Source organism: Protopterus annectens, chromosome 10.part0, assembly GCF_019279795.1.
Source record: "Protopterus annectens isolate FY-2018-M chromosome 10.part0, PAN1.0, whole genome shotgun sequence".
Taxonomy (NCBI): Eukaryota; Metazoa; Chordata; order Ceratodontiformes; family Protopteridae; genus Protopterus; species Protopterus annectens.
In genome coordinates, this window is record NC_056744.1 from 331,968,829 (window position 1) to 331,984,455 (window position 15,627).

Below are 15,627 nucleotides of genomic sequence, written 5' to 3' on the forward strand. Positions count from 1 at the left end.
GATGGTACTACTACCAGCTTTAACTTCAGCCAGACCTGTGTTTGAAGTCCAGGCCCTTTATGGCCTTTCCTCCCTTTTTGTTTTTTGTAAAGACAGGGTGTCCTTTCAGACTAACCCTTTCTTTTGTGTCCAAGGTAGTCCATGAATCTTCATCCAGTCCATTTATTTACCTACCTTCTTTCCTTCTCCCAGAATTCGATGAGAAGGTGCTGCACACCCTGGATGAGCACAGACAACTTAACCTTAGTCTTGTCTAAGTAAAATCTGTCAGGAAATCAGATCAGCTTTTGTTCCCTATCATCCCAGGGCCCTGGGATTGCCTGTTTCCAAGCAGACTATTTCTACTTGGATTTCTAAGGCTGATATTCTTCGTGTTTCACTGTTGCAGTCATTACATTTGGGTAATCTGCTGGCAGGTTGCCCACAGTCAGCCTGAATAACAAAGTATTGGGTCCTGCGTCGGTTGCTGTCTCCTCTTCCACGACGTCAGGTTGTCAGGGGGATAAAACATGCAGCTGACGCCATTTTATTCAGTCTTTCTTGCCGCGTGGTGCCCGAAATAGAAGCAGTTCGCAAGTGCCAGTTGGCCGACTCCTGAAATTTTCGCATTCGAGTTTCAGAACCGAAGTCTTCAGCTAAAGCTAAGTACCCCGTTGGGGAAACTTTTTCTTACTCCTTACCAATGTCCGTAAAAGTTAATAATTGCATTACTTGTGGGAAGCAAATACCTCATAAGGATTTTCATTTGTACTATATTCCTTGCCTAGGCCCAGATCATAACGTGCCTTGCTGTCGGTTTTGTGCTAGATTTAACCAACGCACTATTAAGCGTTGGTATATTTTTGTTTCAAAATATTTTGGATTCAGATTTAATTACCCTGAAATGTCGTCTGTTAGCAATCCGTCTACCGGAGGTCACAAAAAACTCAAAGAAAAAGACTGAGACAGACTGTCGAGGTCCAATACTGACGACAAAGCTTCTCCTAAGCCAGTCCCCGGTTCGCCGGTACTCAGTGAGGCGCTTTCGCAGCCCCTGATACCCGTTACTTTTGAGTTGCAGGCCTTTACCAAGACCCAAGCGGAGTCCGGTATGCCGCGAGATTCTCAAAGTATTGAACCCGCAGATGTCTCTCCCTTGGATGGGTCTGGAGCCGCTGAGCAGGCACTGGCTTCTGAGGGTGTTTTCAGCCCTCAACATTTTTACATAAAACCGACGCCAACGTCAAAAACAAGATCAAAAACAGTTTCTAAGTCTAAAAAAACAATGCATGAGCCATGCGCTCAGGCCCCTATGCCTAAAAAACAGATGATCAAAATGGCTGAGGACTTAATTACCTTGATCAGGGGTCCCCCCCCCCCCCACCCCTCTGCTAAGAGGCCTAGGCAAGACACTGATTATGAATCTTCAGATCAGGTTTCCATTTCTTTTGATTCCTCTTCTGATCAGGAATTTTCTATTCCTCCCTATTAGGATTCAGATGCAAAAGAATCCATCCCATCTGCATCTCCTCCTGAGGATTATTCTTTTGGTGAAACCTTGCATACTTTAAGGGAACATTTTCATTGGGAGAGTCAGGATTTCTCTGAATCAAAAAAGAGGCTTAGGGATTTCCTTCTTCCTCAGCATAGGCCTTTGGCTATACCTCCTGTATTAGACATTGTTCATGATGTGCTCTCGGAATCAAGCATGGCTCCTGATTTCCCTACCTCCGGCTCTTAGTAAGCCAGACAGATATTACAGGGTTCCTGACTCCCACAAATTTCTATTCAAAAATCCTGCTGCTGGTCCCTGAGACTATATCACAGGGTCCCAAAGGTGTAAAGGCCTCTACAGCCAAAAATCCTACCCCCTCTGATAGAGATTCCAGGGTGCTGGATAGATGAGGAAAGGTTTATACGTCTGCAACCTTGGCAATTAGGGCCTTAAACTGCCAGTTTCATATGCTTAAATATCAACAGCATGTTATAGGCTTATTGAAACAGAAATGATGTTGATTTCTGATTGTGTGGAAAAGAAATAATTACAGGAATTATTGCATGCAGCAGAACAGGTTGGAAAGCATACTTTGCAGTGTGGTTTTGATTCCTTGGAGGCCTCTTGTGGGGCCGCAGTTAGTGGATCTGTGATTAGAAGGCATGCCTGTCTCAAGGAGCAAAATCTGCCTGATTATGTTAAGCTAAATTGTTGGATGCCCCTTTACAGCATGATATTCTGTTTGGTAATAAGGCAGAAGAGGTTTTAAAGAAAATGGAAGACAACGCTAAATCTATGAAACTGTAAAAGATTTCTTACAAGTGCAGCCACCCAGGTTCAGTAGGCACTGGCCTACTAAAAATTTGCCCTTTCCTGTGTCCAACAGAGCCTCTCAAAGCAAATCCAGGAGCTCAAAAGGCTCTAGATACCAATCACAGGGTTCTTACAGGTCAAAGCAATGGGGTGCCTCCACCTCCAAATCAGGAGGAAACAAAGCACAACCCTACAGTAAGCAGTCTCAATGACTTCCCTTTACCTTCACCAAGCACTTATCTCTTGGCAGCCCCCTTGGGGGGAAAATTAGCACTTCATGTTCGAAATTGGCATTTAATTACCCAGGACAAGTAGGTATTATACATAGTATCCCAGGGGTACAGATTTCATTTCCATACCTTGCCAATTCCCAATGGTTGGCCAGATCCACCACAAAATCAGTGGGCAGAGGCTCAGAAACAAGTTACGTCCCTCATGGATATGGGGGCTATTCAACCAGTACCAGAACAGGAAAAAGGACAAGGTTTTTATTCAAGGCTGTTCCTGGTACCCAGAAAAGACAATGCCTGGCGTCCAATACTGGACTTATCGATTTTGAACACTTACCTTGAAATTCCAAAATTAAAAATGCTGACTTTACAACAGCTACTGCCTATGCTGGGCAGGAACGCTTGGTTAGTGACTCGACTTAAAAGAGGCATACCTGCATATCGCTATAAGGGAATCGTGCAGAAGATACCTCTGCTTCAAGGCAGGTTTTTTGCATTACCAGTTCTCTGCACTGCCCTTTGGCTTATCTACTGCACCCAGGGTCTTTACAAAGTGCCTGGCACCAGTAATTGCATTCTGCAGACAAAGAAGCATACAAATGTGTCCTTATCTGGACGATTGTCTAATTCAGGCAGAAAACAAAGACACTCTTCTACAGCATCTGGTGTTTGTAAACAGGCTTCTAACATGCCTAGGGTACAGCATAAACAAAAAGAAATCACAACTGGTACCCTCTCAAATAATTACATTCCTGGGTGCAAGCTTGAATACAACTGCCCAGATGGCTTATCTTACACCAGACAAACAAAGGCAATTGACAGCATATTTCAAACAGATGGCAACAAAAACCCAGTTATTTGCAAGACAAATTCTGCAGGCTTTGGGGTTCATGGCATCCTGCATTCTACTAATTCCATATGCAAGACTGCATATGAGGAAACTTCAATGGTACCTAAAAAGTTTATGGAGTCAACATTGTCACAGTCTGGAAACAATGATTCCTCTCATTCCCTGCCTACAGCAGGAGTTTCTTTGGTGGGCAGAGACATGTCATCAAAACAAGGGACTGTCATTCACTCTACCCCCTGCCACCCAAACCCTAACTACAGACGCATCAGACATTGCTTGGGGGGCCCACCTGGCTGGGAGATGCATTCAGGGCATATGGAGCCCAAAACAAATGCATCTGCATATCAACCCGAAAGAGATACTAGCGGTTCAGAATGCTCTGACAGCCTTCAAGGACTTAGTTCATCCAGGACAATTACTGACAAAGACGGACAACACCATGGTTATGTGATACATAAACAAGCAGGGGGGGGTACACATTCCTACCCCCTTTGCAGACTAGCCATGGCATTGTGGAACACAGCCTTGACTTACCAAGTACATCTTCAAGGTCAATTCCTGCCAGGAAAACAAAATACTCTGGCAGACGACCTAAGCAGAAATCTTATGGACCCACACGAGTGGAAACTGGATCCACAAATCTTCAGCATGGTAACACAGAAATGGGGGGAGCCCAGACATAGATCTATTTGCCTCTCCCCAAAATTATCAACTGGACAAATTCTGCACAAGGACTTCTCACAGACAAGCATGGAAAATGGATGCCCTATCCTTCAGTTGGAAAAACCTTTCAGTCTATGCCTTTCCCCCTCTGCCTCTTCTCTCCAAGGTCTTACTAAAGGTCAGACAGGAAAAACCAAAAATGATCCTAATTGCTCCGGACTGGCCTCGCCAGCACTGGTACCCAATCCTAAGGAATATGTCTCAACTCTCTCCTTGGTAGTTGGCTCAAATACCTCGTCTGCTATCTCAGCAGAACAGTCAAATTCTGCACACCCAGCTCCAAACTCTGAACCTTGCAGCATGGCTGATCATTTAATTATTCAAACAACACCTCTCAGTAAATCTGTGATGGATGTCATTTTGGAAGCTAGAACGCTTAGTACTAGAAAATCTTATACAGATAAATGGAAGAGATTCTGTGCTTGGAACCAAGCACAAGGAACAGAAACAGCAAAACCAAATATTCCTCAGATTTTACAATACTTGACTGAGATGCTTGACAAGGGCCTATCTTTTTCTTCAATAAAAATCCATGCCTCTGCCATCTCGGCTCATTACAACACGGAGCCTCCCATCTTTTCTCATCCTCTGCGAAAATAGTATCTTAGAGGGGCCAAAAATTTAAGGCCTCCTAGAAGATCACCAACTTCTGCATGGGACCTCAGTTTTGTGCTGGAAAAACTCACCCTGCCTCCTTTTGAACCAGCAGCTACTGCGGATATAAAATTTTTATCTTGGAAAACAGCTTTCCTTTTGGCAATCACTTCACCTAGAAGGGTTTCAGAATTACAGGATCTCATGGCTGTGGAACATTTTATTACATTTTACCCGGACAGGGTGTCCCTCAGGACCAATCCTTCCTTTATGCCTAAGGTGGTATACAGTGTGGCTCTTAACCAAACTATTCACCTGCCAACATTTTACCCAAATCCGCAGAATAAGGGGAAGCGGATTCTGCATTCATTGGATGTACACAGACAACTAAGATTCTACTTAAACAGGACCAAGTCTCTAGGAAAGTCTGAGCAACTACTGGTGGCATTTGCTTCAGGATCAGAGGGGAAGGCTATATCAAAGCAGACTGTTTCTAAGTGGATAAGCCACTGCATTCGTTTCTGCTACTTGCACCATGGTAAACCTGTGCCCAAGGGTATCGGGTCACATTCCACCAGGGCTGCCTCTACCTCAGCAGCCTTTCTCAGAGGAGTTCCAACCAAAGACATTCTAGAAGCTGCTACTTGGAGCTGTGTGCATACCTTCACAAAGCATGATCATTTGCCTCTCTTCTCCAAATCCAGGGCAGGCTTTGCCACTGCAGTTCTGCAGGGCCTTATAGCCACCCCTAATGTTATTTAGTTCCATCCTCCCATCCATAGCTTTGGGATTCTACCCAAATGTAATGACTGCAACAGTAAAACACGAAGAACATAGTACAGTTGTGTACACGTACCATAAATGTAGATGTTCGAGTGTATTCACTGTTGCAGTCCGGGTTACCCACCCACCATCCCCCTTTTCTATAACCTCTCTTTCGTTCACTATATTGTACAGCCTTTGTGGTTTATTTGCTTTTAGATGAAGGTAAAGTTTATGTTGCTAAAAGTACATTTATATATATTGCTGTTTACTTATATTTATATATATATTTTTGCTCCCCATTTGGGGGGCACCTGACATCTGGGGCAAGAAAAACTGAATAAAATGGCGTCGGCTGCATGTTTTATACCCCTGACAACCTGACTTCATGGAGGAGGAGACAGCAACCGACGCAAGACGCCAAGACTTTGTTATTCGGGCCGACTGAGGGCAACCTGCCAGCAGATTACCCAAATGTAATGACTGCAACAGTGAATACACTCGAACATCTACATTTATGGTAAGTGTACACAACTGTACTTTTCCTTTTGTGAATCATAGTAAGAGCCTTCCCTCTTCTGTAAAGGCTCACTCCACTAGGGCTATAGCTTCATTTGTTGCTTCTTCAAGCGAATAGATACTATTTTCTTGAAGCAGCTGCATGGACTTCTTGTATACCTTCACCAAACATTCCAAATTGGATGGCATTTCTAAGTGTAGAACAGGTTTTGCTAAAGCCATACTCTATGGTTCCTGGAGAGCTCCACTGCTTCATCATCCTCCCTCTGTTAATGAGCTTTTGTACTCCCCCCCCCCCCATGTTAAGAATACTGCAACAGATGAATAGGACATAGAATAGTTGTGTAAAATTTTGCCATAAGGATAGATATCCTTCTCTTCACTGTTGCAGTATTCCAATCCCTCCCTCCTTCCCCCTGTTTTTTTGTTTTTTCACTTTGGATGTTCATGCCCTTCTTCCTGGCATTCATTCTGGGGCATTCAGTTCTAAGGATGGTGCGTACGTACATTGCTTTTATGGCTGACGTATGATAACCTACATGCAACGTACCACACACCTTACATTAGTGAAAGACATTTGTATACTGGCTGACAGGTGGCCTAGGGCAGGGATGTCCGTCATGTAGAGAGTACTGCAACACTGAAGAGAAGGAGGTCTATCATTATGATACAGCCGACGGGTGTCCTAGGGCAGGGATGTTCGTCATGTAAAGAGTACTGCAACAGTGAAGAGAAGGACGTCTATCATTATGGTACAACCAACAGGTGTCCTAGGGCAGGGATGTCCGTCATGTAAAGAGTACTGCAACAGTGAAGAGAAGGACATCTGTCATTATGGTACAACCGACAGGTGTCCTAGGGCAGGGATGTCCGTGATGTAGAGAGTACTGCAACAGTGAAGAGAAGGACGTCTATCATTATGGTACAACCGACGGGTGGCCTAGGGCAGGGATGTCCGTCTTGTAAAGAGTATTGCAACAGTGAAGAGAAGGACGTCTGTCATTATGGTAACATTTTACACAACCATTCTTTCTGTTCTCATTGCAGGTGCTTCAGTTCATCCTGAGGTGCCACCCTCCAGATGAGACATTAAAATGAAGTAATCTGCTTGAGTTGGTGCTAACTCAGGATAGATGAAAATAATCCCACAGTGCCACCTTATTTATGGAAATGATGGCACTGTGTGTTGCTCTAACATAATGTCTGTGTGTCGCTAATATAACGTTGTTACTCTTCATTCATCCTTCACGTGTCGGACTCTGTTCTGACTCTTGGAACTGGCTTGGCCATTATAACAGCTCACCAAAAACTCTCGAGCAAAGTCCATACCCAGAATGCCCCTCTAGATTACCTCAGATCTCGTTAGCAACTCTTCTACACAAGACGCATCACCCAAACTCTCTCAAGCTAAGTGTAATTTCATTATTTTTTTATTATTCAAATTTTACTTAAAACTTTTTCTACCTGCCCCAGGTAACTTTTCACCTTCTGTCAGTTTTTCGCACTCTTCTCCTTTACTTTGGTGTTTTTATCTATCATTGCTGGATATTTCTTTTGGTGAGTGAGTGCACTATTTACCTTTTTACATCGTGGTATCTGTTCTACCATCATTGGTAGATCTGTCCCTTTTACCCCTACCTCTTGGTAGTTCTGGTCTACCATTGTTGGTAGCCTTTTCCCCCTTTTTAATTTCTTCTTTCTCTTTCCAGTGCATGTGTATAGCTGTGCGAGTGCCTTTCTCCTGATATTTTTTTAGTCAGCATGGCAGATGTAAGTAAAGGAACAACTGGCTTTAAACAATTTTGTGATTGTGGAAGGAAAATAACCAATTGTGATGGGTATTCATGTTGTATGTACTGCTTGGGCTGACATGGAAGATGCCGACCTTGTGGCAGAAGTGGCCTGCAAAATCAAGGTTCCAGAGATTCGTTTTCAGGGAAACCCTACCAGCACTCCTGAAGTGAGGCCCGATTGCTTACCTCTGGAGGCAGTCGGGGGAAGACTATCCTTGCACTCTTTAGCCTGGCAACAAGTAACCACAGATGCTTGGGTGCTAAGGATCATTGCCAGAGGGTACTACATTCCCTTCATTCTTACTGCAAAAACAGGAAGAAGAATCCCCAATGTTCCACCCAATCAGAGGGATAAGGCCAATGAGGAAATTCAAAAGCTGCTAGAAAAAAGTCATCCAAGAAGTCCCACCAGACCAAATAGGATCCAGATTCTACTCAAAGTTCTTTTTAGTGACAAAAAAGACAGGGGACTGGAGACCAATTTTGGATCTCAGCCTTTTGAACAGGTTTGTTCAGCAGACAAAATTCTGGATGGTCACGGATCAGTCTAGTCTATCCTTAGGGAAAGATGATTGGATGTGCTCTGTAGACCTCCAGGACGCGTATTACCACACAAAAATGGACAAGCGCTTCCCAAGGTTCCTCTGCTTCCGGCTGGGAAGCCAGTCAGTAGCAGTTCAGAGCTGTGCCCTTCGGTCTGACCACATCCCCCTCGATGTTCACCAAGTGTATGGCAGCAGTAGCAGCTGACTTGAGACTGCGAGGATTCTGAGTGTTTCCACATATTTAGACGAATGGCTCATCACCGCTCCCACCAGACATCTACTAGAACAGACGGATTTTATTCTACATACTTGTGCCCATCTAGGTATTATCTGCGATTCATACTAAATCCCAACTAATTCTGACTCAGCAATTGGAGTTTATAGGAGGCTGTATACAACCTCTTGCATAGCTTCCCTTCCTCTTCACAGACTGCAGAAGATAAGGTCCAAACTTGTTTATATAAGCCAGGCAGATGTTCATTACCAACAGTAATTGTTCTGTGTTTTTATATTCCTTGTTTTACAGTTGTTCTTAAAACGTTTTAGGTTTTTCCTAAAAAGGTTAAAAGGTTAGCATGAGATTTGGTCCACCTGTCTTTTTTTTTTTTTTTTTTTTTGGTGTATTGTGATCTTATGCACATTATTTAAATAATGTGTTGATATTTTTGCAGGTGCACAGAGAAGTAATCCCAGCACATACAATTTATGCTTTGAATATCGAGCGTATCATGCTAAGGCTTTGGCACCCCAGTCACGAGGAGCTGGAACAGGACCAGATCCATCGTCAGCGCCTGGCTGCTAAAGAAGGACTTGTAATTTGCTAGGAATTATATCTTTTGTAAGTGCTGCCCACCCTGTGTTGCCATTGGGTGCCTGCACATATCTTATGCTTCAAGACCTGCTTGACTTAACGTCATCGCTTTCATGGAGCAGTTGATTTCTGTTAGCATTTTCCTATGGAAATTCGGTTGTAATATTTGGAAGACCAGAAGTAGACTTAAAAGTGATGTGACATGTACATCAGTATTTGATTAGGAAGGGATGTTATGATTTACTTAACAGTTATCTGCGGAGCACTGTTCTGTTATTCTTGGCGAGTAAGCCACAATGGGACATTTGGTGCCATAAATTTAAGTGACAGAAAAACGCATCTTTATACATACTGTGTATAAATTTGATTACATGGTTAAGCACTTACTTGGCAGTATTCTTTCAGTTTGGAGTCCAACTTCCCAATAAAGAACCTTTTCATATACCATTTCTGTAACAAGAATTACTTTCAGCTTTGTAAAAGTTTCTCACTTTTCTTCAGTTCTGTAATTCATGACTTGAATTTTGACATTATGTAAAGGAATTTTGCATTTTCCTCCAAGAAAATAGGCAGACATTTGCACATGTGGAATATGTAGCTCCCAAGATAGAACTTGCAGTGTTGCCGCTCACCTGGGTTTTTAGCCACCCTGTTTGACCAGGTGGTATTTGTTTCTTGAATGTCAGCAATTCCTGTTTGACTAATTTTGGATAGAATCCACTGTTAAAGCAGAAGATTGTTTTTTATTGTATTTATTGTTAACCAGGTAAGCACTCTAGACACAGGTGTCCTTTTTTCAGAGGCAACATAGGAGCAGTGTCTGATCAGCTGACATGTTCACAGTCAGATGCGTGCCCAGAACCCACAGTCTGTATGGAAAGATCAGTTGACATGTTCACAGTTGGATGAGTGCCCCAAGCCCACAGTCCGTTTGGAAGCAGTCCACTGTGGGCAGCATCTCAACATAAAAGCGGTGTGCTCCCTCGGATTTAGAAATGCAAACTCCCAATGTACACTGCTGAAGCTGACAGGTCACAACACTAAGGCAACTTTTGTGTGTTTGTGTTTATACAGGATATGGAACAAGATAACTCCAAAAACAGAGTATTACTGAACTTTATGTAAGAATTTATATATTATTGGAGAACATAAATTACTCATTCATAGAATCCACCTAAATTAACAAAACAAAATAGGCGATAGATATAATAAAAAAAAGTGAATTATAAAATTGAATACAGGAAACACAACTTAGTTGCTGGGCTGTGCATTTTCTTGGTTCACATTTGCTGCATGTTTAAATTGATATTAACTGTGTTATTAAAATATGTGGTATCTGAAATTACTGAAGTTAGAGATGGGGGATCCATAGGGGGCATAAGCCCCCCCTCATACTTCTATATTTAAAGGTAAGGTAATAGTTTGGCTCAGTGGAGTAAAGGGTGGAGCCCCAACTTTGACCCACGGTAACCAGTTTCAGTTGCAGACCCAGCACTGGAACAGACAGAGGGGTAGGGAGGAGTGAAGGGTCAGAGCCCACTCGCCTCCCTCAGGAGAAGAGTGGGAATGTTTTGGGGGTACGTGCTTGGAGAAACTTGTTGATAGAATCACCCATGGAAATTTGTGGTGACACAGAGATGGTCCACAGGGGAAGGCCATTTAATTATATGCTTGCAGAGGGTGACATGTATCTCATTAAGTCCACTGTATGCCACCCCTTTGGATGATGCAGACATGTGCAGGAGAAACTGGTAGGGTTAAAAGCCTTATCCCTCTGCTTATATAATAGTATGTCTGATCCTTTCCTTGGGAATGAATGAGCCCCAGAGTTCCCACCAGGGGAACAAATGGATGATTAGGTCAGCCATTAGGGGACTGATATTAAATGGAGGATGGTGATAAAGAGCAAAACCAAACGTTTTAAATGATCAGTTTTACTTACAGATATATATTTGATCTTTATCTGTGTAATATAACAAGGAGGACATAAAACACAGTGGCAGCTGTATTTTACAGGCATATGGCTCTTCAGAAAAAAAAGTGTCAGTTATACATGCTCTGTTTTTATGCAAAGAGAAAAAAATATTTTCTGAATCATAATTATGTTACAGTTATAAAATGAAAATTATACCATGACCCCCCATTAATATTCCAAAACGTGCATGCTGATTGGTCAGCGTGCACATTGTAAATCGACTTATACTAATGGAAAAAGGTCCGGTCGCCCGGACTTTTTTCATTAGTATAAGTCTTTTTTAAAACACTGTCTCGCTATGTTAAACTCCTTTAACATAGCGAGACAGTGTGTAAAAAGCAGTGGAGATCTTGCTTTCTCCGTTGCTTTTTTTTCTTAAACCTGTCTAGCTATGTTAAATGGGTTTAACATACCGAGACAGCTTTAAAATAAGCAACAGAGATTCTCCATTGCTTTTTTTAAAGCTGTCTCACTATGTTAAACCCATTTAACATAGCGAAACAGTAAAAAGCAACGGAGATCTTGCTTTCTCCGTTGCTTTTGCCCACAGTTCTCATGTACTGCGTAGGCATATGCATGCGCAGTACATCAGAACTGCCTCAGAATACCAGACAGCTGCGGAAGGGCAGCAAGGAGGCATTATGCAATGCCATTATTTAAGAAAAGTAATTATTTTTTTTCTTAAATAATGTCATTATATAGCAATAACCACTTCTGTGGGTAATGCTGGATTTATCCACGGTTGGCTTTGTTTGGCCACTCGGGCTTCGCCCTCGTGACCAAACCACACCAACCGTGGGTAAATCCAGCATTACCCACACCCTGGCGTGGGTTATTGCTATAGTAATATATGGGATGGTTACCCACTTTTTCTCTAAAGCACGGTGAAGAGCTAATGAAATGTATAGCTACCTGCAATTGGTGCTATGCAAGAACTGACGCTTGGAATATCTGGAAGTATCGGGTGTCAGTGTGAATTGTCAGATTGTGCAAAACAGCAAAAATACATTTGTACCCTGAAAATAGTCATGTAAGCTTTACCATCACTTACTACTGCCACTGCAAGAAGTTAACAAATTGATCACAGATGCTGTTATGTTCTGTGTTACTTTTAGTCTCTTTAGTTCTGTTAATGTAATACTGACTTCTTTGCAAAAGTTTTGAAACTGAATCTGAGGAGACTGTTTTTCTAACAACAGAAGCCAATTTGATAATCTTACAGAATGCTGGGATAATGTTTATTGCTAGGGCTTTCCCAAAGAAGACCTAAGTGTACCAGCTATTCTGTTCAGATCCTTTTTGTGAAGTAAAAGATATATGAGAACACGTGCATCTTTGTTAAAAAAAAAAAAAAAAAAAAAAAAAACTACTATTGTACTGCAGTGCTTGATTCTAATTTAGCTGAACTGATGGAAATCAAATCTCATCTAAAATATTTTCAGACTTTGCAAGGGCTGTTTTCTGAGTCCACAATGAAAAGCTATGACTCTCAAATTTTAAAGAATGCTTATTTTCAGGCCTTAAAGGCCAGTTTCAAACACAGATTCCAGTAAATTTGTTGTAACTGCTCTAATGTTTGGGCTGGAATCCAGCTGACATTTGAGGTATAATGGATATTTGTTCCAGCAAATGGGTATTACTTGACTTCTAACTTTACAACTTTTGACAGTGGTTAAAGAAACTGTGTACTGCCATTTCCAAGAATTATTTCATTGCAAGATAAATGTAGCTTTAAATAAACTCTGAAGATGGGGTTGTGTATATATATATATATATATATATATATATATATATATATATATATGTATATATATATATATGTCTGTGTGTATATATATATATATATATATATATATATATATATATATATATATATATATATATATATATATATATATATATATATATATATATATATATATATATATATATATATATATATATATATATATATATATATATATATATATGTATATATATGTATATATATATATATATATGTATATATATATATATATATATATATATATATGTCTGTATATATATATATATATATATATATATATATATATATATATATATATATATGTGTCTGTATATATATATATATATATATATATATATATATATATATATATATATATATATGTCTGTATATATATATATATATATATATATATATATATATATATATATATATGTCTGTATATATATATATATATGTCTGTATATATATATATATATATATATATATATATATATATATATATATATATATATATATATATATATATATATATATATATATATATATATATATATATATATATATCTATATATACGTCTGTATATATATATATATATATATATATATAGTCTGCCCCTTGTGTGTCTGTAAATGAGACTGTATAGTCTCAGGTGCTTCAACAGTATGATGCAATCCATACGACTGCATTGTGTATAATTTTAGTGAATTTTTTCTGAATTTGTTGCAGCAACTTTGACTTTTGTTGTTCTGATGCAAGCACAAAATGGTACATTATGTTGTAAAACAAGTGTGACACATGGATCCCTTTTAGACTTTGTCTTAATCCTTAATTTCATACTGTGGATTCCTTGCCTTAAATGTATTCACAGCGAAAGACAAATTATATCTATCCCCCAGGTTTTTCATAACCATAACATGTTCTTCGTGTTTCACTGTTGCAGTCATCCCATTTGGGTTATCTGCCTGCAGGTAGCACTCAGCCGGCCTGAATACCAGAGTCTTGGATTCCTGCATCGGATGCTGTCTCTTCTTCTGTGACGTCAGGTCGTCAAGGGTATAAAATATGCAGCCGATGCCATTACATCAGTCTTTCTTGCCTTGCAGTGCCCGAAGCAGAAGCAGTTCGCAAGTGCCGGTCGGCCGACTCCTGAAATTTTTGTTTTTGAGTTTCAGAACCGAAGTCTTCAAAAAAGCTAAGTACCCCATTGGGGATCCTTTTTCTTGCTCTGACTGATGTCAGTAAAAGTTAACAATTGTCTTACCTGTGGAAAGCAAATATCTTATAAGGATTTTCATTCGTACTGCATTCCTTGCTTAGGCCCAGACCACGACGTCCCTCGCTGTTGGTTTTGTGTCTTGTTCAACCCCCAAACTATTCGTCATCGGGCTATCTTTGCAGCAGATTATTTTGGTACTCGGTATCCATACTCCAGAATGGCTTCGTTAAGCCATCCGACTGCCAATCTTCCAAAAAAACGTAAGGATAAAGGCAGAGACAGACTGCATAGGTCCAAAACTGCCAATGACACTTCCGTTAAGCTAGTCGCCAGTCCGCCACTTTTGCAGCCCCTGATACACGCTACTTCAGGTTCGCAGGCCTCTACTGAGACCCATTCAGAGTCCGGTATGCTGTGAGATGCATCTTTGACTATGGAACATGCGGATGTCTCTAACTTGAATGGGTCCGGAGCCGCTGTGCAGGCACCGGCTTCTTAGGGTGTATTCAGGCCTACAGACTTGCATTTTAAACTAACGCCATCTTCTTCATCCAGGCCTAAAACTCGCACTACGCCTAGAAAACTGATGTCCAAACCACGTACTCAGGCCCATATGCCTAAAAAGCAAATGCTTAAAATGGCTGAAGACCTTATCACCTTAATTAGAGGAAACCAGCCTTCCCCCTCTAAAAGACCTACAACTGATTCCTCTGAGCAGGAATCTGATAATGTTCATCGTGTTTCACTGTTGCAGTCATTACACTTGGGTTATCCTGCTGGCAGGCTACCCGCAGTCGGCCTGAATTCCAAAGTCCTGGTCCAGCGTCGGTTGCTGTCGCCTCTTCCCTGACGTCAGTGCGCCATGGGTATATAAGATGCAGCCGAAGCCATTTTCTTCAGTCTTTCTTGCCGTGCGGTGCCTGAAGCAAAAGCAGTTCGCAAGTGCCGGATGGCCGACTCCTGAGATTTTCGAAATTGAATTTCAGATCCGAAGTCTTCAAAAAAGCTAAGTACCCCATTGGGGAAACTTTTTCTTGCTCCAGACCGATGTCAGTAAAAGTTAACAATTGTATTTCTTGTGGGAAGCAAATACCTCATAAGGATTTTCATTCTTACTGTATTCCTTGCCTAGGCCCTGACCACGATGTTGCTAGTTGTCGGTTTTGTGCTAGATTTAACCAACGCACTATTAAGCGTCGGTTCGATTTTGCTTTACATTGCTTTGGCTGAAGGTTTAACTATATAATGCCGTCGGAACAACTGACGACCAGAGTTCATAAAAAGCGCAAGGAAAAAAAAAAGGACAGGCATCCGAGGTCCAAAACTGACGACGAAGCCTCTTCTAGGCCAGTTGCCGGTTCTCAGTGAGGCACTTTCGCAGCCCCTGACACCCGCTACCTGAGAGCCACAGGCCGCCTCCGACTACTACGTGGAGACAACTAGGCTTCTGGAAACTCAAAGTATTGGGCCTACGGAAGCTATTCCCTCAGATGGGTCCTGAGCCACTGAGCAGGCATCGGCTTCTGAGGGTGTTTTCAGACCAACACAGCTTA

At 41.3% G+C, this 15,627-nt stretch overlaps 1 protein-coding gene across 2 annotated transcripts in view; it reads left to right on the plus strand.

Moving 5' to 3' along the window:
* TADA1 (transcriptional adaptor 1) overlaps window positions 1-9,561 on the plus strand; it is a 448,440-nt gene extending 438,879 nt beyond the window's left edge. For both annotated transcript variants that reach the window (XM_044085222.1, XM_044085223.1), the window contains one exon: window positions 8,975-9,561. In XM_044085222.1, coding sequence (XP_043941157.1) covers window positions 8,975-9,127 — 153 coding nt within the window. In that variant the 3' untranslated portion in view covers window positions 9,128-9,561. The remainder of the gene's footprint in view (window positions 1-8,974) is intronic.
* Window positions 9,562-15,627: the final 6,066 nt, after the last annotated feature.